At 51.9% G+C, this 21,426-nt stretch overlaps 1 protein-coding gene across 7 annotated transcripts in view; it reads right to left on the bottom strand.

Annotated features, from left to right (window-relative positions):
- Positions 1-1,648: 1,648 nt before the first annotated feature.
- The window catches only part of CELF5 (CUGBP Elav-like family member 5), a 43,067-nt gene continuing 23,289 nt past the window's right edge, over positions 1,649-21,426 (bottom strand). For 2 of the 7 annotated variants that reach the window (XM_080383813.1, XM_080383812.1), the window contains exons 4-13: positions 14,453-14,581; positions 13,775-13,854; positions 12,645-12,791; positions 7,378-7,522; positions 6,579-6,725; positions 6,302-6,364; positions 6,129-6,212; positions 4,920-5,063; positions 4,643-4,807; positions 1,649-3,609 (exon numbers count right to left, since the gene is read on the bottom strand). In XM_080383813.1, the coding sequence (XP_080239939.1) occupies positions 4,680-4,807; positions 4,920-5,063; positions 6,129-6,212; positions 6,302-6,364; positions 6,579-6,725; positions 7,378-7,522; positions 12,645-12,791; positions 13,775-13,854; positions 14,453-14,581 (1,067 nt within the window). In that variant the 3' untranslated portion in view covers positions 1,649-3,609; positions 4,643-4,679. The remainder of the gene's footprint in view (positions 3,610-4,642; positions 4,808-4,919; positions 5,064-6,128; positions 6,213-6,301; positions 6,365-6,578; positions 6,726-7,377; positions 7,523-12,644; positions 12,792-13,774; positions 13,855-14,452; positions 14,582-21,426) is intronic. The other 5 variants (XR_013927553.1, XM_080383809.1, XM_080383811.1 and 2 more) reach the window with 5 other exon arrangements.

The following is a 21,426-nucleotide window of genomic DNA, read 5'->3' as shown; positions in this document are numbered from 1 at the left end:
CTGTGGATGGATAAAATATCCTGTGTGTGCTCCTTGGTGTCTGAGAGGCTGGTTATTGCGTGGAGCGTTCCTGTCTGCAGTGCACGAATCCTGAAGCAGTATTTAGTAGCTTTGAAAGCTGACTGTTTTGTAGAAACTGGTTATTGGCTTTGGTGTTTACTGGAACAGCCAGGTATTGCTAAAAAACAGGCTGGTCTAGGGGATACAGAACTAAAATGGAGTGTGCAGAGCCTTGCCAACCGCAAACTTTCTTCCCTCATAGCTGGGCTTCTCCAAGGAGAAAAAAACGCAACAGGTTGAGGGGTACAGTCTAGGCAGTGAGAGGTGGCTTCCTGAGGTCACCGCGTGTCCCCCTCCTCCTTTGCTCTGTCGACAGCAGGGTGCTAGACGAAGTGCCCTCTTGTTCTGAGCTAAATATAAAACTTGGGTGCCTGCAAGTGACATCACCGCAGCCTGAGTTCTTATTCTTGTTTCTGGAAATGGTGTGTGGCACTTCTAGTTGCAAGTACATTTTATTCACATCCTAGGAACAGGCGCCAGCTGAGTGTTTTCCTTCCTCTCTCTTTGCCATTGACTGGATTTTGACATGACAAAGCTTTCTGTAGAGCTATGTGGATATAAGAACTCACCACGATTCCTAGACTCTGGAGTTTGAACTTGCCCCTTCTAGATTACACACCTGCTTGCTTTTCCTGACAGTTTGTAGTATACACCTTGGCTCCGTCGCTGCAGAATTGTGTTGGTGTGGGGGCAAGGAGGCATCAAAAATGGAGGTAGTCCTAGACTGCATTCTCTGCTTATAGTCTGCCCTCCAGCAGCATCAAATAGGGTTTCAAAGCAGAAGAAAATCCCAGGGAAACTCTTCTAGAAGGGGCTGAACCACGGGCTTGGCAAATGGATTTGGTTCTCTACCAACCCCAAGCATGTTCCTCACCTTCAGGGCAGAGACGAGGAGTCTGTGCGTTTGCTTTCCCTTTTCCTGGTTCTGTACATAGCACCAGATGGGGCTAGGCTCTGGCTCTCGATTGATTCATTGATTTCAATCAAAGTGCTGTTGAGAGAACCGGTTTTGTTCCCTCAGGTGTGAGCAGAGCACACAGGAGTTCCTAAAAGATGTCTGGTATCTGCACACACGAGCCACGACTGGTTTGCGTTTAGCTCCGCTGGAGCCTGGCTGCTCAACTCATGCGTTGTAAATGCGTTGTAAATGGGGCCAACGTAGCAAATTTGCGTTTGGGGGATCGTACACTGGAGACTGGAATAAAACCCCACAGGCAGCCTTCTTAGAGACACAGGGACACTGTGTGGCGTTCAGAGTAAGGTTGTATTCTGCAGGACTCGGGCTCTGTCATTCGTGCCCTTGAGAAATACTTTTTATCTGCGTGCCCAGATGATTTGCTGAATGGAAACAGACTTTCCTCACCCCAGGCCTTTGGTGGGTGTCTTCAAGCGTGAGCATTACCTCAACGCAGGTGCAACAACTAGCACGTGAAGTAAAACCCCAGTTACTTAGCAAGTAAACCTTTTATTAAATAAATTTAAGATTTTATTTTTCACCAGAGTGAGGAATTTGACATTGATGAAGCTTGTATCGCACCTGTAACATTGTACAGTCACATCAGTAACTGATGGAAGAAACTGTAAATGCTTGTTTTAAACCAGCTTGACCTAGAATTTCCAAAGTCCCTTTTTTCCTATTTTTGCATTTCTTGGTCTTTTTTTTTTTTGTTTGTTTTTTTGTTTTGTTCAAAATTAGATTAAGTTTAAACTTCATGAAATTACTTGTAGCAGAAATAAAGTACATTATACAAATCACATACATAATAGATGTTAAGTATAAAAATGGTATTTACAGTAAGTAAACATGGACTATAGAAACACACAAGACTCGCACAGCTTCATCCACCTCTCACCAGTTCTCAGTATCAGATACAGAGGGGTGTTTGAGGAGATGTGAAGGTACTTAAAGAACTGTGCCACAGACATCTGAACAAAGGGAAACTGGAGGAGGAGAAATGGCTGAGGTTCTCTGAAATCCCCTTATCTTGCTTCCGTATCAATAGCATGAACCTTTCTCCACCTCTGTTCATGTTTGCACGGAGACACACGCGCGCACGCACACGCACACACACACACACGTGCGAATGTTCTTGGTACCTTATCAAATTCTGGAATATTGAAACTAATCATTCAGGTTTGTGGGGTTGGTTGGTTGCTTTTGTTTTTCTTTCCTTATTTTGGTAGAAACTGAAAGAGACTGTTGGAAGTTGTTAAAGGGATATGCCTGGTCAGTATGACACACCCCACACCCCCAGGAGATCTTTATTAAATCGAGCTCTGAACTATGTTCTGTGCTTAAGTGTATGTGTATATAGCTGTATCTATAGATGCTGCATAATCTGTCCCTTGTTGGGGGGGGGGGGGAGTGGGGAAAAAACCGGAATGGCAACCCTCTTCCATCACACTATCCTTACGTCTGCTTGGGAAGCTTTGCAGAGAGTGCAGGAGGCGAGTCCTCTTGCTAAATTCAGTTGGAGAAAATGTCCCGTTTCGTCTGGGAATCAGAACTGCCCCTTAACCAGCATGATTTCTGACACGGGGAGGCAGTGTGTAGTCCCAGGAGGCTTCTGTCACTCTTTTGGAGACTGCCTTGATCAAGAAAATGCTCCGTTACCATGGAGAGCTATGAAACCCGGATCTGTGCCACGGTGTGGGGAGGCAGTACGGTTCCTGTAGGTAAAGGGATTGGTTTCCTGTGCTTCCAGCCTGACCGAGGAGTGCTCAGGATAGACTTTGGCACCAAATTCCAGGAGCTTTGTCTGCAGAAGCCTTTGGAAAGGTTAAGACTGAGAGCTCTTGAGATCCTTACCCAGGCTGGCGCTAAGGTCAGTGGATGAGTGACTCGAGCTGAGCAGCTGGTTGTGCCCTAATCCTGGAGGTATGTAGTTCTCTTTCTCCTTGCTTCTTGCTAATGTTGAGCAGAGAGATGTGCTCGCTTGCTCTCTTTTGCTCTCTGTCCATCCAAACATCCTCTCAAAATGTTCAGGCCTATCTGCAGTGCTTGCTGAGAAGACACTGTTGCAAAGGTAAACCCTTAACTTCCAATCCCTCTTGCAAGGAGTCAGTCTCTGAATGGAAAAGTTTGGTCCCATGAGCCACTTTAAAAAAAAATAGAGACTGTATATATATATATTTATCTATGAAAGGGCCAGGAGACAGGGCAGGAGGGAGGGAGGGACGGAGCTAAGTTGCCGTACATCACTGCAGTAACCTAGAGACACACCAGTGGGTTTTCTTGGTCCATGTACTCCAGGCATACCCCAAGACAAAGCGATTCAGGTCCCCAGGGGCTGCTGGTTTTCTGGTCCCTTTGCTATGCACCACATTAGCAGCAAACATACGAGTCCATCGTGGCAAGAATCTTCCTGCTGGGCAGATATTGAGCCTTCTCTTTAATTGCTTGTTTTGGGGAGGAGGGCAGGAGGAGGATGGGGTGGGCAGGTGGGGAGCAGAGGAAGAAAGGGGTGGTGTCAAAAGAGTTGATAAATTTACTGGCCTCTCTGTAAATCAACCTGAAGCAGAAATTCTTCCTCTGGACTTTCCCTTCACCTGAATAGAAAGGGAGGAGGGAGGGAATTGGGAGATTAGGAGGACATCTATGCAAACCTCAGGCTTCGAGCTGCTGTTGCTTAAATGTGGAGGAAGGTGACCCCAATGAGAGGGGACCAAGATCAGCCCTCCCTCGCTCCCTGTCTGTTGGCTGGTAGGAGCGAGCTCCTCCACAGCCAGGTCTCGTGTCAGGCAGCTCTTCTGTGGCCCTTCAGGGTCTCACCTTTTCGCTGCTTTTCTGCGATCCTTGCGAATCACGGGATTGTCCCCTCTTACCCTGGGAAGCATTCTCTGCAGACTAATTTCAGGGCACACGTAACAACTGAAAACAGAACTACTGGGTTTTTAAAACTTTCTAGGACAATGAATGCTTTTGGGGAGCAGTCAGAAAATAGACTGAAATTTTGCTTAGATCACAGGCAGGTCATTTGAAGTCATCTGCCCGTCAGGGCCCCGAGTGCGCTAATGGGCCTTAATGGCCTTGACCAGCCTCACCTGCAGCTTCTACCCCTGCACTGCCCATCAGCCCAGGAGTCTCCTTACAGCTCCGACCTGCTCCTCCAGGCTTTGTCTGACCTACATCGCAGAAGTGCCGGTCTCCACCTGTCCATGGATCTGTCCTCTTCATGGATCTCACTATCTAGACTTCAACCCTTGGATTGTCTTCCCACTCTGACATCAGATCAGTTTATTATTCTCACTATAAACCTGCCTGGCAATCACTGGACTACGTCTGCCCCTGTTTACCTTGACCTGACCCAATCCTAATCTTGACCTGGCCTGGCCTTACTGCCACAAACTTGCCCGATGATCCAGACTCTTGGGTTGACCCTGGCCATCACCTCCAGACCTGCCTTGGTCACCTCGCTCAGGTGCTGGGGCCGCACCCTGGCAGGCGAGGCCGCTATCCAGCTGCCTGCATTACTGCATCCAGCTCCTGCCTTCCCACCCCGCAGGGAGCAGCCAGACCTTGCTGCCCCCCGACACTGGCCAGCACCGTGTGGGAACTGTGCTGCGACAGTGCCAGCTTTACCTGTACTGCAGAAGCGATTCCTGCTTGCTCACTGCTGTCAGTAGGGATGGTTAGCATCCTTGGGTCGTTTTAACTGGACCTTCAAACGTTTCATGCCGATCTGGAAGCCATTCATGGCCTGGATAGCAGTCTGTGCACTGGATGGGTTGTCAAAGCTTACAAAACCTGAAGGACAGGACACAGGCATGGATAATAATGGCACTGTTGGTGCCATGCCCAGTGCATGCATGTCCTTGTATCCATCATGCTTCCCCTGCCCGCTAGCGTCAGCACTCACCAAAACACTTGCTCTGGTTGGTGGCACGATCCATGAATACCTTGGAGGAAATTATATTGCCAAAGGGCAGGAACATCTGCATCAACTCATTGTCTCCAAACTCCTGAGGGAGATGGTAGATGAAGAGATTGCAGCCTTCAGGACCTGCAGGCATAGGGGAATGGGGAGGGATGAAACAAAGAGCCCCCAAAGGGAAGGGGAAGAGAAATGGGCTCAACTCAGAGCACAGCACTGGAGAAGAACCCCAGCGCTGCCTCCTTCTGTCTTGACCTCCTCTTGCTTGTCTCTCTCAGTCACTGGCCCACAAAGGGTTCTGAGGGCTCTCTAAGCAGCTGGGAGGCAATATGCAGAGTTAGAGTTTCTGGAGAGCAGATTCATTTTCACAGCTTGCCCAGTTCCCATGTGGGGAGGTGGACGCAACAACTCTCTCTGTGTCTGGGGGCTGTTTTGCTGGAAGAAAATTAGCTGAGGTGACAGCTCCCTGTTCACTCTCCCAGTCCTAGGAGAGCAGCAGACACTGCGATGTGAAAGCTGCGGCTTTAGTGTTCCCTGCCCACAGCTATGCAGTGGTTGCCTTCAGCCTGTAACCCACAGCCCCAGTAAGAAATGTCCTAAGAAATGTCCTGGATTGCCACACATCTGATCTGTGGGCTGACCTGGTCCTGCCCACTCCTTCCCTTCATTCCTGCGAGCCTGATGAGCACAAGTTGCTGTTCCCTCTCTGACACCTGCTGTATGAAGCAGGAGCAGACAAGAGAATGCCTTTGCCTCCAAATTCTGTCCAGACCAATTTTGAAATAAGCTGAAAAATAAAATCATGAGGCTAGGAAGGCTGAAGAGCAAGGACAGTGTGGTTCTGGCATCAGTAAAGATGGGGAGGAAGTGCTCTTTGCCTGAGTAAGGAAGGTGCTGGCTCTGTACCCTCTGGTGTCAAAGCTTGGTGTTCTAGTGCTTGCTGTCCCCTTTGTACTTGGCAGCATCTGGCCAGGGATGCACTCAGTTTACACGACAAGCATCCTCTGAACACTTCCAGTCCACTCACTGCAGAGCCATGGTTGGCTCTGTAACCCAGCTTCAATACTAACAATTAGAGTGGACAAAGATCAGTGCTATCTCCTCTCCATTGATTCTGGGCTGCAGAAGATGAGCTACACAAATCCCACCGCCCCCCCACCCTCCCCAGACACACGCTCTCACCCTGACTCTCACCTTCTCGTTGCTGCTGCTGCAGGATCGGAGGGGGCTGAGGGATGCTCTGAGCAATGGGGGTGATGGTGGTGGTTGGATACACAGCTGTAGTCCAAGGAGACAGAACAAACTGTTTACCTAAGGATCTGGTCAGCCACACAAGGGCCTGAGGGAGACAAGGGTTAAGCTGGTACCTGCATACTGCTGAACTCCCGTGAAGGCTGGGTGCAAAGTCTCTGCTACTGACGGGCTCTGGGCTGCAGAGAAGAACATAATCAGAAGCACAGAAAAAGGAACTACTATGCATTGCATTCTGTCTCTCCCCCCTCACCCCTACCCCTCTGCCCAGTGAGTTTCAGTGCCTGGCAGACAGGGAGCTAGAAAAAGTGTTCTGTGTGGGGAATCCAGAAAAGAGGAGCTAAGTGCAGTTCCTGAGGTCTCTGGATGTTTCTTTTTTCCTGCCCTCTGTACCTGAGTATGGCACAAGGCCATTGGTGTAAACTGTTTCCAAGGTCGGATGCCCATTTGGGAATGGCACCACTCCAGTGAATCCATTTGAAATGGGTGCCACCAGCCCCGGCATGGCTGCTGTTCCCAGGAGAGGCGGCGAATGTAGCCCTGTAGAGCAAGGAGAGAGAGGACATCCCATGAGAGCCGAGGTCCCGCAAAGCCCGTGCTCCCTCTTTCCATCTGCCTGGTCAGACTGCTGCGTTTGAAGCTATTATCTCTTCTAGTTGGCACACGGAGGTGACAGACTAGTGCTGGAGCTTTCTCAAAATTAGAAGTACCACTGGTGGAAGATGGTGCACAGCACTGCTAGTCCTGGCTGCCGTCAGAGCTCTGGGACGGACCATTTTGAAGCCAGGTTTGTACAGCACCTAGCAGGATACTGCCCTGTTCTCGATGGGCATTCAAACCCGATAGGCATTATTGCCGATACAATTACTGTGGGATGAGGGTAATGGTACTCAGGTGCCACCCTGGGAACGTGGTCCTTCTTTACTGTATCAAAAGGGGAAAACTGTACCAGGGGAACGGCAGCAGGGCAAGGGAACGCGAGTCAGACGGGAGGGTGTCGGGGAGACGGCGGAAATCTGCGCAGAACCGGGGACTGCTGTCCTGGGGGGCTGCACTGTTAACAAAGAGCGGCCTAATCCTGATGCTGAGCCCGGAGGGATGCGGGAAGGGTTTTACCCGTACGAGCAGCGCGGTGCCAGGAGGTGGCTGGCCTGCCGGGCTGGCCGTGCCCCGGCCCACACCGGGCCCTCACCTGATGCCGGCGCCACCGGAGCGGCTGGCAGCCCGTTGAGACTGACGGCACCGATCTGCTGGATGTGGCAAGGGGAAAAGGTGACGCCCGGGCTCAGGTAGCTGCCGTGGGAGGTGGAGAGAACCGTTGTCTGCTGCTGCATCAGCTGCAAGGCAGGACCGGGCGGTCAGGGCCCCGCGCTGCCCAGGGCCTCGCAGTGCCCAGCGGCTCCTCCGCGCCCCCGGGCCGGGCGCTGCCGGGGCCCCCAGCGGCGGGGGGAGCGCGGGGAAGGCCGCACCGGCCGGCCCGGTCCCCGCCTTTCCCCGCCATCTCCCTCAGCCGCCGCTGGGGGCCGCCGCGCTCCCGCCGCGGAGCCGCCTGCGCCTGCGGCCGGGTGCTGCCCCTGCCCAGGCGGCCGGGCCGGGCCCCGCCGTGCGCCGCAGCCGCCCAGGGCTCGGCAGAGCTGCCCGCCCCGCCGGCGGGGGGACGCGGCTCCTCCGCCAAGGCAGGGCCGCGGCCGGGCGCCCCCGGCCGCCCTCCCCCTCTCGGCAGCCCCGCCGTCTTCGGGGGGTCCCCGCTCACCCGGCACCCAGCGCCGCAGGCCCGGGGGTCCCCGCTCCCCGCCCACGGCCGGGCCGCTCCCCCCAGAGAGCCCCGGGGGGGCGCAGGTGAAGGGCCGCGGCCCCCGCGCTCGGCACCCTCCGCCACTTGCGGGCACAGCGCGCCGTGTCCTCCCGGCGCGGCCCCTCCCGCCGCTTCTCCCGGGACGGCGCCAGGTAAATAACAGCCGTGCCCGAAGGAACGGAGCGCACATCCCTCTGCTGCTGCCCGGCCTCAGCAAGGGCACCGCGCTGCCGGCCGGCACAGGGGCGCAGCCCGCAGCCCGCCCCGGCTCCAGGGGCTCCCCTCGCCCAGCGCTGCGGCCGCCCGGCTCGGCCCCTCCTGCGCAGCGGCCTGTGCCCCGGCCGGGGGGCGCCGGCTCCTTGCTGTCCCCACGGCCTGTCCCCTGGCCCCTGCTGTCCCCATGACCTGTGCCCCGGCTGGGGGGCTGTGGCCCCTGCTGTCGCCATGGCCAGTGCCCCCGGGCCAGGGCAGGCAGCTCCTTGCTGTCCCCACAGCCTATACTGTGGCCGGGGGACAGTGGCTCCTTGCTGTCCCCACGGCCTGTGCCCCCTGGCCAGGGCAGGCAGCTCCTTGCTGTCCCCACGGCCTGTGCCCTGGCCCCTGCTGTCCCCAGGCCAGGGGACGGTGGCTCCTCGCCTCCCATAACAGCCGAAACCCAGCGCACAAAGACGGGGAGAGGAGGGGTGGGATGCCAGGTCAGGAGCAGGGTTAGGAGGAAGAAGAAGAAGAAGAAGAAAAATCCTTCTGGTCCTATCTGGCCATCAGCTGGTGCTTTGGAGCGTAAGATTCAATCAGACTGCGCTCAGAGTGCGGTGGCAACAAAGCCCGGTTCTGGATGTAGAATTACCTAGCACCTTTATGAGCTTCACCATCAAGCAAGAAGAGCAGCGGAGGCACAGGCACGGCTCTCTGGAAACCGTACGGTTCCTCAGGAGGAGCTGGGGGTGGCACATGACAAAATCCAAGAAAACCACCGATCCTCCTTATATTAACTACAGCCGGACCCCACTGTCTGTGTTGAAGCATAAATACACGCCGCTTCAGTGACCTGCCTCATCCACAAACCAGTGAGCCAGGTCGTCAGTTTGGCCCAGGTCTCAGCTGGAGAATCTGGTAACCCTGATAAGTTCATGGCTAGTTAAATCTTTTTAATTCCCTCCACACAGCAGCTGGTTATCGCTTTTGTGTAAGAAGAAGAGGAATTGCCTAATTTCATGGCATCGCAGGTAGAAGTGACTCTGCCGGAGAGCCCTTTGGGGGCAGAGGGGGGACACACCACCACAACGTGGGGTCTCCGCAGGCAGGCGGGACTGACAGCAAAGGGGTTTCGTTACCGCTTGACTCCGGAAAGCAAATGCCCTGAAATCATCTCATCTATTTGCCACGTTGCCTTTGGAGTGATTCCCCTGAAGCAGGACTCGCGTTCTGGGGAATCGTGCACCCCGAATTTCAGCAAAACGTGGTCCTCCTGAGGGCACAAAACCTGCTAAGGAAGGTGTCCCGATGGCAAGCAGTCTGCACATAGCCCTAGTCCTGTCTTCACACCGTCCCCGTTTAAGGATGCAGGAATCAATGCATTTCTTATTTACTAGATGAATATTGATTTTCTTTTTTTCTCATTAATGCCTGTTCTGTGCCAGGCTCCGGCTGGAACAAGACCTGCATCTGACTGCACATGCACCAAAGCAGCATTCTGAAATTGTTGTCGTTACTTAAAATTACCATAATGAACCATAAGAGCAGAAATAAAGGGGTGGGAGGGGGGAATGAGTGAACAAACTGTTTTGTGTTTAGAAGTGATTTAGGAAATACAAGAAATATTCAAGCATTATAAGCAGTTAGTAAATTACACTGGCTGCTTTTTCAAGTCTTCAGGCCTCTTCTGTATTGATAGATAATTATTTTTTCAGCTCCAGATCAGTTCCCTGATTCCATCTGAACTAATCACTGGAATTCAACTTGTGGAATAAACTGAAGGAAATACTCATTTTTCACTTGCCAAAGAGGCACCTGGGATCAAAACCTGGTTTAAACACTTAAATAAACTGCTTCCAGATGCTTCTCCAGTCATATTTCCCAGATAAGTATGAGATTTTTTCTTACAAACTGTATCACCTAACATGTACTGTTTTGACTATTTTTAATATCTTATTTTGCATATTTGAATAGATCAGAGTAACTTTAGACCTCATATGGTTTGTGGTTATTTCATGTTTAATTTGAGATAGTTTTTAAAGGAAAATGCAATTAATATAAATTTAAAACATCCAACTGAAAGGAAAAAAAAACCCAACCACCCACCCAACCAACCAAAACCCAAACAACTCGGGCTCCAAACTGCTTCTTCCTAGGCAGGGGACTCTGAGGACTGCTTTGGCTTGGTGACGCAGCACATCCCACCGGGAGAGGGAGAGAAGGTTGTTGGCGTATTAAATATAAATGTAAGAATCAATGTCTATGATGCACCAGTTCGTCCCAGTAGCACTCGCTCCTCTCAGTCTGATTCAGCCACATACCTAAGGGTGGGCTGCATCTCCTGGGGCTGTATCTATTGCTCCAAGCCCTGCACCCTGCGAGCATGAACTATGTCGGGGTTCCCTTCAGCCCTGCTTTACCAGAGGTCCCAGCTCCCAAGAGCTGCCCATGGCAGGAGTTCTGGAGGGGCTGTAAGGAGATTCAGCGAGGAAATCCCTCCCTTCTGCCCCCACTTCCAGAGATGCTGGATGGCATTTCAGAGGGCTGATACCCTCTCCCTCTGATGGGGACTCATAAGAGAACTGGCTAGGATCGCTCCTCCAGGAGAAGGGAGACCAAAGATTGGGATGACACAAGAGAAGAAACAATCAAGTCTGAGGTCAGTGCCTCAGAAGGAAAGAGAGAGAACCAAAACCAGCAGAAAGGAAAAGGAGGAAAAAACCTGAAAGAGTGGGAGACAGGCCGAGTCTTGAGTCAGGGGGAAAGCCAAAATCAAGTCACAGAGCAGGAAGGCCAGTGAAGAATCAGAGACAAAACAACAAATTTACAGACACAGCTGGGGAGAAGGAAGGTGCAGATAAGCAAGGATCACAGGCTTGACTGGCTTCTTGTCACCAGCAGGAGTTTCTGAAGAGCACTTAAAAGACTGCATCTAGGAGGTTGCGCTGCTCTCCTGCCTTACACATCCTGGACAATAAGCTAATGAAGTACTTTCTGCCATCATTACCTCACTGTGGTCCATTCCTGACTCCTTCACCATCACGCCATGCCCAGGTTAGCACCACCTCCGTGACAGAAGATACACCAGAATGATCATCTCATAGGTGACTCACAGCTAAGCTAAGCTACAGCCTCAGACCTCAGGTACAGCTGGCTCGTGGATTACAGGGCTGGACAGAGAAGATTGGTCCTGGCAAGAGATACTGGTGTCTGGTCAGAAACGGTTCTCCCTCTAAACGGTGCTTCTGCTGGAAGCCTTGGTGCTTGGCATGGTATAGCTATTCTCAGCCTCACTACGTAAGAAGAATCAAATAATCTGCGTTGGACAAATTCTGCATCTGGTTCCCCAAATGCCCCAGCGGTACGGAGCCCAATATGTATTGCCTCTTTTCTTTTGCTACTCCATGCTCTTGCCACACACTTAAAATGGCATTTGGCAGTTTCTCGGGATTCTCTGAGAGGAAATGACGAACAACTGAGAAACAGTTCCTTCTCTGTCCTGTACCTGGGAGACACACCAAGTAGCTGCTGAAGCCAGAGGTGAAAAAGGTGTCCACATACATGAGAACAACAGGTTTATCTGCACCCCGCTCCCCCAAAATATTACTGTCAGTAACTTAACTTTTGAGTTGTTTGACACAAGCATCTCTTGTGCCTTGAGCAATTTCTGAGCCTCCTCCCATGGGCTTTATACTTGGTGGCAGAAACCTGAAAGTGACAGTCACCAAGAAGACCCAAAACATGCTCCACCACAGCTGAGCAGGGACTTGTTGAGTTTGGGACCTACCTGAAATATCAATGGCAAGCATCACCATCGCTCCAAGGCAACGAGGTTCTCTCACTAAAATCCAGAGCATTAACCAGAGGAGGTCAGACTGCTGAAACACCTCCGACCCTCTGCTACTCACTGCTCCTTTTCCAGCATCCTGCAAACCCCATGGTCATGCTAGCCAAGAAAGAAAACCCGGGGAGCCAAGGACAGCACTGGGGGGATCAGGGCCCTCCTGAGAATTTCAGCAGAGAAATAAAACACATGAAGCTGGTCCCAGGGCTCTCATGGTGCTCCAGAACCAGAGACACACATTTGTGCCACAGACCCAGCGGAAGAGTTCACAAGTTGGCAGACTGCCACGTCTGGCAGACATCACCCAAGAATCAGGGCTCTGAGCTGTCCTCAAAACAAGACAGAAAGCTACCGGGTCATGCTTGACCTGTTCCCAGACGCCTCCGCCAGTCTACACCACATCAGAGAAATCCAGCTCTCTCCTGTCACCCCTTCCAAGGAGAGACGTGCACCAAGCCTAGGCTGCTGACTGGAGAAACCAAAGCCGGGAGCAACTCCCAGGTGCCAGGAAGCTTCCACGCACTCTTAGAGAGACTCGTTTGAGGTCTCCCGGCCCAGGTCCGGTGTTGCCCCACAGCCAAGAGGGCAGGCAGCCTCTCCCCACACCCACACGCGCGATACTCACAGCCTGCGCATAGGCGCTGTATGGGCTGAACGGCAAGGTGAGAGATGGAGTGAATATCCCCAGCTGCCCCACCATTTGCTGCATACGACGGAGGGTCCTCTCCTTATCTGTGTCAGCAAACTTCACCACTAGACTGGAAGAGGCGCCCTAGGCACAGAGAGAGGAGACAGAGAGAGGAGGCAGGGGGAGAAGAGGCCGTGGGACAGCCAGAGAGGCAGCAGTCAGGCAAGGTGGGATGGGGTGGAACAGGCAGCAGAGAGGAGTGGGAAGAGGAGCAGAAGAGCAAATATTGGCATGAAAGTGCTCGGGAGCTGCCTGGAACCTGGGCTGTGCCCTTCCCCATCCATCTGTCTATCTGACCCTTCCCTCTCCCACCCTTCCCCTCACACCCCGGGGCCCTGTACCGCTGCACAAGTGCGTGCACACATCCCTAGCTGCGTTCACCAGGTAATGGTGCAGCCAGGAACAGCCAGGACGTTGTCAGCCACGAGCACCATCTTTCCTTCACCCTGAGCTTGGCTGCACAGGCAGCGCGGTTCCCGGCAGCTGGAAATACCCCTGCTGCCGCCACCGTCCTGCCCACAAGCTGCCCTGACCCAGGTTCGAGATGGTGAGAGACGAGATCACGACTGCAGCTCCGCTTGCACAAGGCAGCACAGCTGCAGCCACGCAACCCGCCGCAATGCACAAAGCATTCCCACCCACACCCCGCCTGCCCCAGAGACCTCTACTGCCTACGTAAGGGAAGGTGGGCAGTGTGCTCAGACACGGGAGGGAGTCCTGACTGCTCACGTTGCTGAATTGTTGGCTTGCATCCTGCTCAGTTTTGAACGACTACAGGTAGCTGTCTTGAGCACAGGTTCTTGGCTCTCTTTCATTTAGCCTGTACAGCTGAAAGTGCTGTCACTACCAGCCTGGACAGACACAGATACAACACCAGCCCCAGGAGACAGGATGGTTCCCAAAGACGAAGAGCACAGATGTGCACACACACACACCCCCCACACACCCCCACGAGCTGGAAACTGCATCCGAACCTGTCATGGTTTTGGACAGCGAGGGGAGGTCCCTGCAACAGGGTGATGGGAAGAGGATGAGGAAGAGGGCAGGTACCCTGGCCTTATACTCACGGGCATTGTCTGGCTGCCATGGAGTGCGTGGATTGCTGCCTGAGCCTCTGTGTGAGATGAGAACTTTACAAAAGCACAGCCTGGAGAGGGACAGAAAGAGCACAGGAGATTGCAGTGACAGGACTGCTGTGGAAGTGCCCCTTGCGTCATCACGCAAAAGACAGCATCTGAAACTCAGGCAGGGCAAAGGAAAGCCACCCCAAGAAAGCACAGAACAAAAAAGACGACCATCCCAAGTCCTCTGTCCTGGAAAAAACAGGAAGGGTCTCAAACTGTTACTTCCACGATATACTCTATAGATGATGTCACCATCTCCACCCTTGCCCCTGGTGACCTCTTCCTTCCCCAGATTGTCTATGTACTCCTAATTGTGGGTACTAACACTTCAAATCGCAGACCCAGACTGAGCCGAGAGGCTCACTAGTAGTAACCCTGATAACTCAGCTACTCGGCACGCTCCGTCTCCCCTCCTTTCACCTCAGTCTCTGCCCGTCTTCCCCAGACAACTGACCCTTCCTGCCCTGCTCCCTACGCCTGGCTGTGATCCGGGGTCCCATAAAGATGGGGGGTGGGTGGGGGGAAGAAGTGCCCCCATGGAAAGGAGGCAGAGGTGGTGAGGCAGGTGAGTGCTACCTGAAGAGCAGGGAGAAAGGGCATGACACGCAGAGGGGTTCACACCTTTGCTGTTACCATCCGGTCCACGGAGCACCGTACATTCATCAATGACCCCAAATGGTTCAAAGAGCCGGAGCACGTCATCCTCAGACTGCTGCTTATTTAACATGCCCACAAAGAGCTTCCTGTCCCCTAGGGGCAAACACAGAAACATCAACCTTCTATGAGGTTTACAGTCCAAAGCAGGAGGACAGGGACACTTAAGCACAAAACAACCTAGTGTTGAAAACGTGCCTGGCATGGAAATGATTTGCTGTTGGCTGCAATGCTTCCAGGGGGGAGTATGCAGGGTCCTCCCAAGCTCCTCACACCTGCAAAGGTTTTTGTGGCTTCCCCTGTCCTACCCTCCCCAAAGGAAAACAAAAGATTAATAATTTCTTTCTATTCATTAGCCCTTTCCTTTGAACGATCCAACACGACTGGCAGTAAGAAAAACTGCCTGGGCAATTATACCCTTGTTGAACAATTATGTGAAGTCCAAGAGATACCTTTTGGAAATACAGCAGGTATATTCAGGCAGGGTGAATAAATTCCAGGACTCTTGGCTCTGCTTCCTTTTCCTTCTCTCTGAGAACACTGTTTCCACAGCTGCTACATAACCAAGCACTTTGGTTTCAACCTGCCCTTCCCTACCCCAGTCTGACTAGTATGTCTGCTGAACCGTCCTCCAAGGCCTGGAATAAAGCCTGGGATCCTGGGTCCTCGTGTGCCTCGCCACAGGATCACTGACATGCAAGACAGTTGGGTGAGGGGCAACAAACAGCTCCGTGGTCCCCACTCCCCCACCTCCCAGGGCATTTTGTATCCGTGTCACACTGGTGGGGGGCTGGAAAGCTGGCCAACATATCCAGGACTTTGACTGGGGGTCCTTCTGGGTTTCTCCATCAGAAGCGAGGATTACAGTTTTGTTGGGATGGCTGAGTGTGGAGGTGGGAACAAAGATGCACGGTGCCTTCTCCCCCTCTCCACCCCCACCAGTACACACAGGGGCCCATCACACAGCCTGATGCCACTCACTCAAGCACAAACACAGCAGTGGCTGGGGCAAGGTTGTCCACAGGTTGCTGTGAACAGCTATGGAAAAAGCACATTAAAACCCCACGTGCCAGCCCTGTCTCCCTTTCTGCAAGGAGACAGCTGTGCCAGCTACAGAGTTAACCCTCCCCTGCTGCCCCAAACATGCATGGGGAGACGTGACCCATAGGAGCGTGTCAGGATGTGGCTTGGGAGGAGCAGTGAGAAAGGATTCCTTATTGTTAGCGACAGGATCAGAGGAGCTGGCTTCCAATAAAACCAATGTAATGTGATGCATGTCAGGGAAAATAGCAAGGAAGCTGCTATCTGTTTGAGAGTGCAGTGACCTGAAAAACAACAGGTCTTGGAGCCACAGCAGCAGAGCAGGCTGCAGGGGTGGTGGGGTGTGAGTATGGCAGGAATGGATGACACGTTACACATTCACACTGCTGGCAAAGCCCCCCCCCCCCCCCCTTCCTCGCTCCCCTTGGCTCAGAGGATGGCTCCCACCCAGGTCAAGCTGCCTCTCCCCCCGCCCCAGCTGCTCTGCCACATGCAGACAACACAGGATTTGGGGAACATATGCAGAAATATCGATACGTGCCACTGGTGCCTTGCAGAAAAGCAGATGTGCACACACAGTGTTAATGGTCAAGCACAGAAGCTCAGGCATGCACGGGAAGATGCTTGCACATGGGTCCAGCCCCAGCGAGGTGCCTTCAGAAACACATTTGCCCAGTGAACAAGAGGGATGTGCAGGTAGATGCACCCTTCCAGCATGCAGGCACCCCATGGAGCCACTTTCTGTGGCTCCACACACACAACCCCCCCCGCCCCAAGCCCAAATCCAAGCTCATGCAGGCACTAGGTGGACATGCAACACAGATGCCACTTTCATCCACCGCCGATAAAGCGTTAAAGCTGCTGCCCCTAAGGCTCTTAGCCAGCCCCAAACGGATGCTCCTGATTTCTATCACTGGAAGCAGCTGAAATAGATGGTCTTGTGTATTTTTTGAAGGCCAAATTTCCCAGCTTCCCCATTTTCATGATTCCCAGCGTAACTAAACCTGGGGAAATTTCATCCCCTTCCATTTCCCTTGCGATTCTTTCTACATTTCTCCCGGCACCTGCATGACAATGGTGGCAGTTTGGAGACACTATTGCAGCTGAATGAGTTCATCCAAAATTTAGCACTCTGGCAATGCCCAACAATCCCTGGCCAAGGCACAGGACCTAATAAACCAGGTGCTGTACAGCTGCCTTCTTAGCAGGAAGACAGCATCTGCCCCCCGTCCCGACAGCCAGCTCAGAAATGCTGGTGGGCAAACCAGCCAAAAACCAGCACATAGAAAAATCTGACTGGGAGTAGAAAAAAAATGGGACTGGTCAGGAACATCTGTACTGGGAGGTGGAGAAGAAAATGGAAACTCAAGGAGCAGTGGCTCTGTGCTCCCATTATCATCACCTGGTGCCATATGTGATCCCAGTTTGGCTATGGGAGGGGACATGCTGTATGTGATCCCAGTTTGGCTACGGGAGGGGACAATGGAGCTCTGCAGTGTTCCCCCCTCCCTCTGCCCTGACTCTATACAGCATGTGCACCACGCTGCCGCCTTTGGATTGCAAGCACAGCAGGAGTTCCTCAAAAAACACATCCACAAAGGGGAGAAACACAGTGGGAAATATTTGTACTGACTTTAGATGCTGTAAAATAATCCTCCGTTCTTTTATTAACAAGCAAATAATTGCAGACTAAGACTTAACAGCCAGAAATGCACTTGACGGTCTTTGCTCTTTAGGGACCCCAGCAGGCTGGCTGGCTCAGGATGGCAGGGGGGTGTCAAGACAACTGGGAAAGTCAGTTATATTAGAAATTTTAAAAGCTGGAAATCTAGGTAGGGGGGAACATAGAGCTACACCGACATAATGTTATATTTGTGACCCTGGTCTTTTGCTTCTGGATCTGGTTCTGCATAAAGCGAGGTTTTTGTGGAAGAATAGTGGGTAACCAGCGGAGCGTGGGATAAGTGGTTCCAGTTTTGGTTGATGACTGATTCAGTGCAAAGACCTGATGGTTAATTCGAAGCTTAAATCTCTACCAAGCAACAGGCTAATGGATGCAAGAGGCCACAACTTCGCAACGGAGGCACTAAACAAAAAGGAACTGTGTCAACTTGCAATCAAATCGACATTAAACTCTGAGTTACTAGTTGTTTTCTCCTCCAGAAGGCCTCGAAATTTCCTGGATAATTCTTGTGGTTTCATCCCCATAGAATTTCTGATGGATCAAAAGCATTTTCCTTTATGCTGCACTTTGGGACAGGTCCATGGAAACAGTGGATGCTCATCTCCATTCCTGCAGTTTTACTGCAGGTCTTCTGTCGTCTGACAAGGCTCGCCAACAGAACATCTTGGAAGTCCTGTGTTCACGTGGGAATCTCAGCTTTTCTCTTCTGAATTTGGAAGACAAAAATGCCACCCTTCCTGGCTATGCAGAACAAGTTAAAATTGTGATAGCTTAGGGACACGAGCTCTAAAGGCAGATAGAAAGAAACACACCTATTGGTTTTGGATCTTTTCTGAATGCCCAGAATGGCAATATTACAAGGCGGTAGAGTTACTGACAACGTAAGAGAAAGATTTTTTCATTGTTATTTTCATTTCATAGAGCCCAGTTCCCAAGGCTGCATGTAGGAAAAGGATCCAGGCTTGTTCCCCTAGGATGCTTCTGCAGCAAGTCGGGACCTGTGAGAGGGCTCCTCTGCTGCTGACCTCTCCCTCTCCATGTGTTGGAGCCCGATCCATGATCTAGTGCCCTCTCGCTTTGGGCAGCTTCTGAATAGGGGCATTCCCCTCCCAATAACCAAGCTGCCTCATCTCTCCACAACCAAATTCTGCAAGCTCGTTCACCTGATGTCTGCTGTCACCGCTCTTAAAGCATCAACCCCAAATCAGCTGGCATCCTCAGGCCACTGTTGGGGGTCACTGGCTCCTTCGGCTCCCCAGCAGGGACTTCTGCAGTGCTGGAAGATCATCTCTCCTCGACTTGCAACAGCACACACCCCCTCCTGCCATTCTTCCATCGCTTTCTCTCCAGCTCTTGTTTTTCACCCTCTGATTGGCAATTTCCCATGCTGTCCAGCAACCAGGAAAATTTGTCTCTGGTCTCTGACTGTTGAGTTCCCATGGAAACATGCTCTGGGCACAGTCAGCCAGCCAGGCAGCAGGAGGAGGGCAGCAGAGCAGGTCGCTGATGAAGATACCACGGGAACAACTGAGGGGTTAAAGCTGAATGCTCTGGCCACAAGAGAGAGCAGAGCCCACAAGCACTGTATGCTGCTCCTCTTTAAACCCAGTGGATTTAGGTCATCTGGCCAGCAGCTGTCAGCAGGGAGGATCAGGGAGAGGGAGGACGCCCACTCCAGCAGTTGGCTGTGGATGGGACGCGGCAGATCTCCTTGGGTAGGCAGCGAGCTTCCTCGTCTCTCAGGCAGTGCTAATGGGCTTGGGCTAGCTGTCGTATCGCATCAGAGCAGCAGCGTGCTCCAGGTCTCGCAAGAAGCGCAGACAAGCTCCTCTGCCCCCTCACTCCATCTCCTCCTGGCACTCCCAGGCTCACATCAGAGGCGTGAGGGAAAAGAGGGAAGAGCTGACAAAGCCCTCGCCAGAACCACAGGTCCCCCTCAGAACTAATGCAGGCATCATCTTTTTACTAGTGAATTCCTTCTGCGGCATGCAGCAACACCGAGCATCCAGATATCCCCATAGAGCCCCTGCAGGGCTTGGCCAGAACTTGTGCCTTTGGCACAAAAATCAGCATCTCAGACCAGGAGACAAATTCTGGTGCTCTAACTTCATGTACTTAATGCAGGGTGCTTAATTTGAGAGCTGTCAGTCCCTGGAGAGGATAAAGGAGGTTCCCTTTCAAGGATAATGCAGAGCAGAGCCTCGCTGATGCATGCAGCTGTTCCCTTGATAAATTCCTAGTCCAAGCAGTTCTGCCCTGCCCCAAATCTTTCTTTTACCTCCTGCCAGTGTGGGGTTGTTGCTGTATGGAATGGCTCTTCCCGCATCTGCAGACTTGCTCATCCACTCCTCTGACAAGTGAAGCGCCACAACAGAAACCTTTGGAAAGAGCAACCTGATTCAGACAAATACAGGGTGCTGTCTTGACGCTGCTTCTGCCTCAGGAAAAATTCCAGTTTGTCATAGATCCTGTGAGAGCTACTTGTTCCTGAGCTCTGCACTGGAGCTGGAAGGCACATGGGCTGGAGGGGGGCAGGTGTTCACACTCCAAAGGCTGCTTTTCTCTATGACCTTCTCCATGGGAAGCAGAGTCGATGCCCTGATGTTTGCATTCGTTAGATATTATAGCACTTTTCATAATCTCCGAGTCCAGTGCCTTGACTGAAAGCTTGCCCCTAAATCAACATCCTGGGTTTGAACCTGTTGGGCTATTTCAGCTCAATTTGACAGAGGAGCTGAGGCATCAAAGATGTTAATTCCCAACACATTTTGTGATCCTAAGTGCCTGTGCAGAGAAGACAGTCCCTGTTAGTGCCCCACCAGCAAAAGCAAGACTGCAGAAACGACCTCAACTTAGACTTAGGCACCAGAGGTTCCAGAGTTGCTCTCATCAGAGACACAAAGTGTTAAGAAAACGAAGCTGCAGCACTTGGTCTGTTCACAGCCTGAAGGGTCTGCCTGGCCTGCTGGTACTGCTGTGCTGCGAGGGCTTACGGCAGGGGCACCAGCTGGGCATGGGTGGCACCGGTGACGGTAAATGCACGCATGAACATGTGTGTCAAGTGGGCACATGTATGTATTTGCAAAGCAGCACACACACTGTAGCCGTCCGTAGGTACATCTGCCTGTGTCACGTCTTACAGCCCGCGAGTGTACGGGGTGTGCCGGGCTGTACATGTAATGGTTTGTGATGTTGAGTTGTTGGTACAACTGGCAAAGGCTCCTCTCGTCTCCTACGCTGCCTTTTTTTTTTTTTTTTTTTTTTTTTCCCCCAGACTTATTAGGAATAACCTCAGATACAATTACCCAATTAGAAATCTGGGGTGCAAATCTTTAAAATCATCGTGGTGGGGAAAGGATGACCCCCTAACGGCTGTACCTAGTGGCAATAGGAGGTGTCAGTGAGCAGTCAGCTTCCTCTGTCCCCACTGCAGACACCTCTAAAAGGCAGCTCATCCACTCCATTAATTGGTGTTAATGAGACAGTGAATCACCCTGAAGGCACTGGTCTCTTTTTCCTGTCTGTAGCACCGACAAGGACCTTAAATGCAACCCTGGACCCATGGTGAGATTAATCCAGTCCTACATCATTTAGGCATACTAGTTTCTTTGGAGGTTTAAGCCATGGTTCTTTTCAAAAGGGGCATGTCTGGGATTCTCAGTATAGCCCAATGGAATAAAAATGCCCAGACTTCAGTAAAAGTCGGGTGTCTTATCCCTCAAGTAAAAAATGAACTGTCACAGATTCTATTTGGGAAAATGATCTGACTTAAACAGATAAAACTTTTTTTTTTTTTTTTTAAAAAAAGGAGGATCACACAACCATAAATACATTCATTCCTATAAAATATTAAATATATCTCATGTTCCTGCCAGTGCAATCATTGAAAGTCGCTACAAACTGCTTGGAAGTGACCCCTTAACATTTAAAACAAAAGCCTCCCAAACTGAAACACAGCATGCGGGATCCGCTGCCCTCAGGACACACAGGCACACATTCTCCCCTCCCCAGTACTAAACTGGTTTCAGAGGCAGCACCAACAGCACAAGGCATGGAGAGGCAGATGTGGGAATGGAGAGAAGAGGAAAACAAACGTATCGGTAAGACAAGGAAAAGCAGCAAAAGGAGTTCATGAATTTGGAAAGGGCTGGCGCTGCAAACCTTCTCTCCCCGGAGGAGGCATTGGAGCTGCTGTGAGCTCCCCGTTAAATTAACA

The sequence above is a fragment of the Falco punctatus genome (genome assembly GCF_963210335.1).
Source record: "Falco punctatus genome assembly, chromosome: 4".
NCBI lineage: Eukaryota > Metazoa > Chordata > Aves > Falconiformes > Falconidae > Falco > Falco punctatus.
This window is presented reverse-complemented; position numbering and strand designations above follow the sequence as displayed.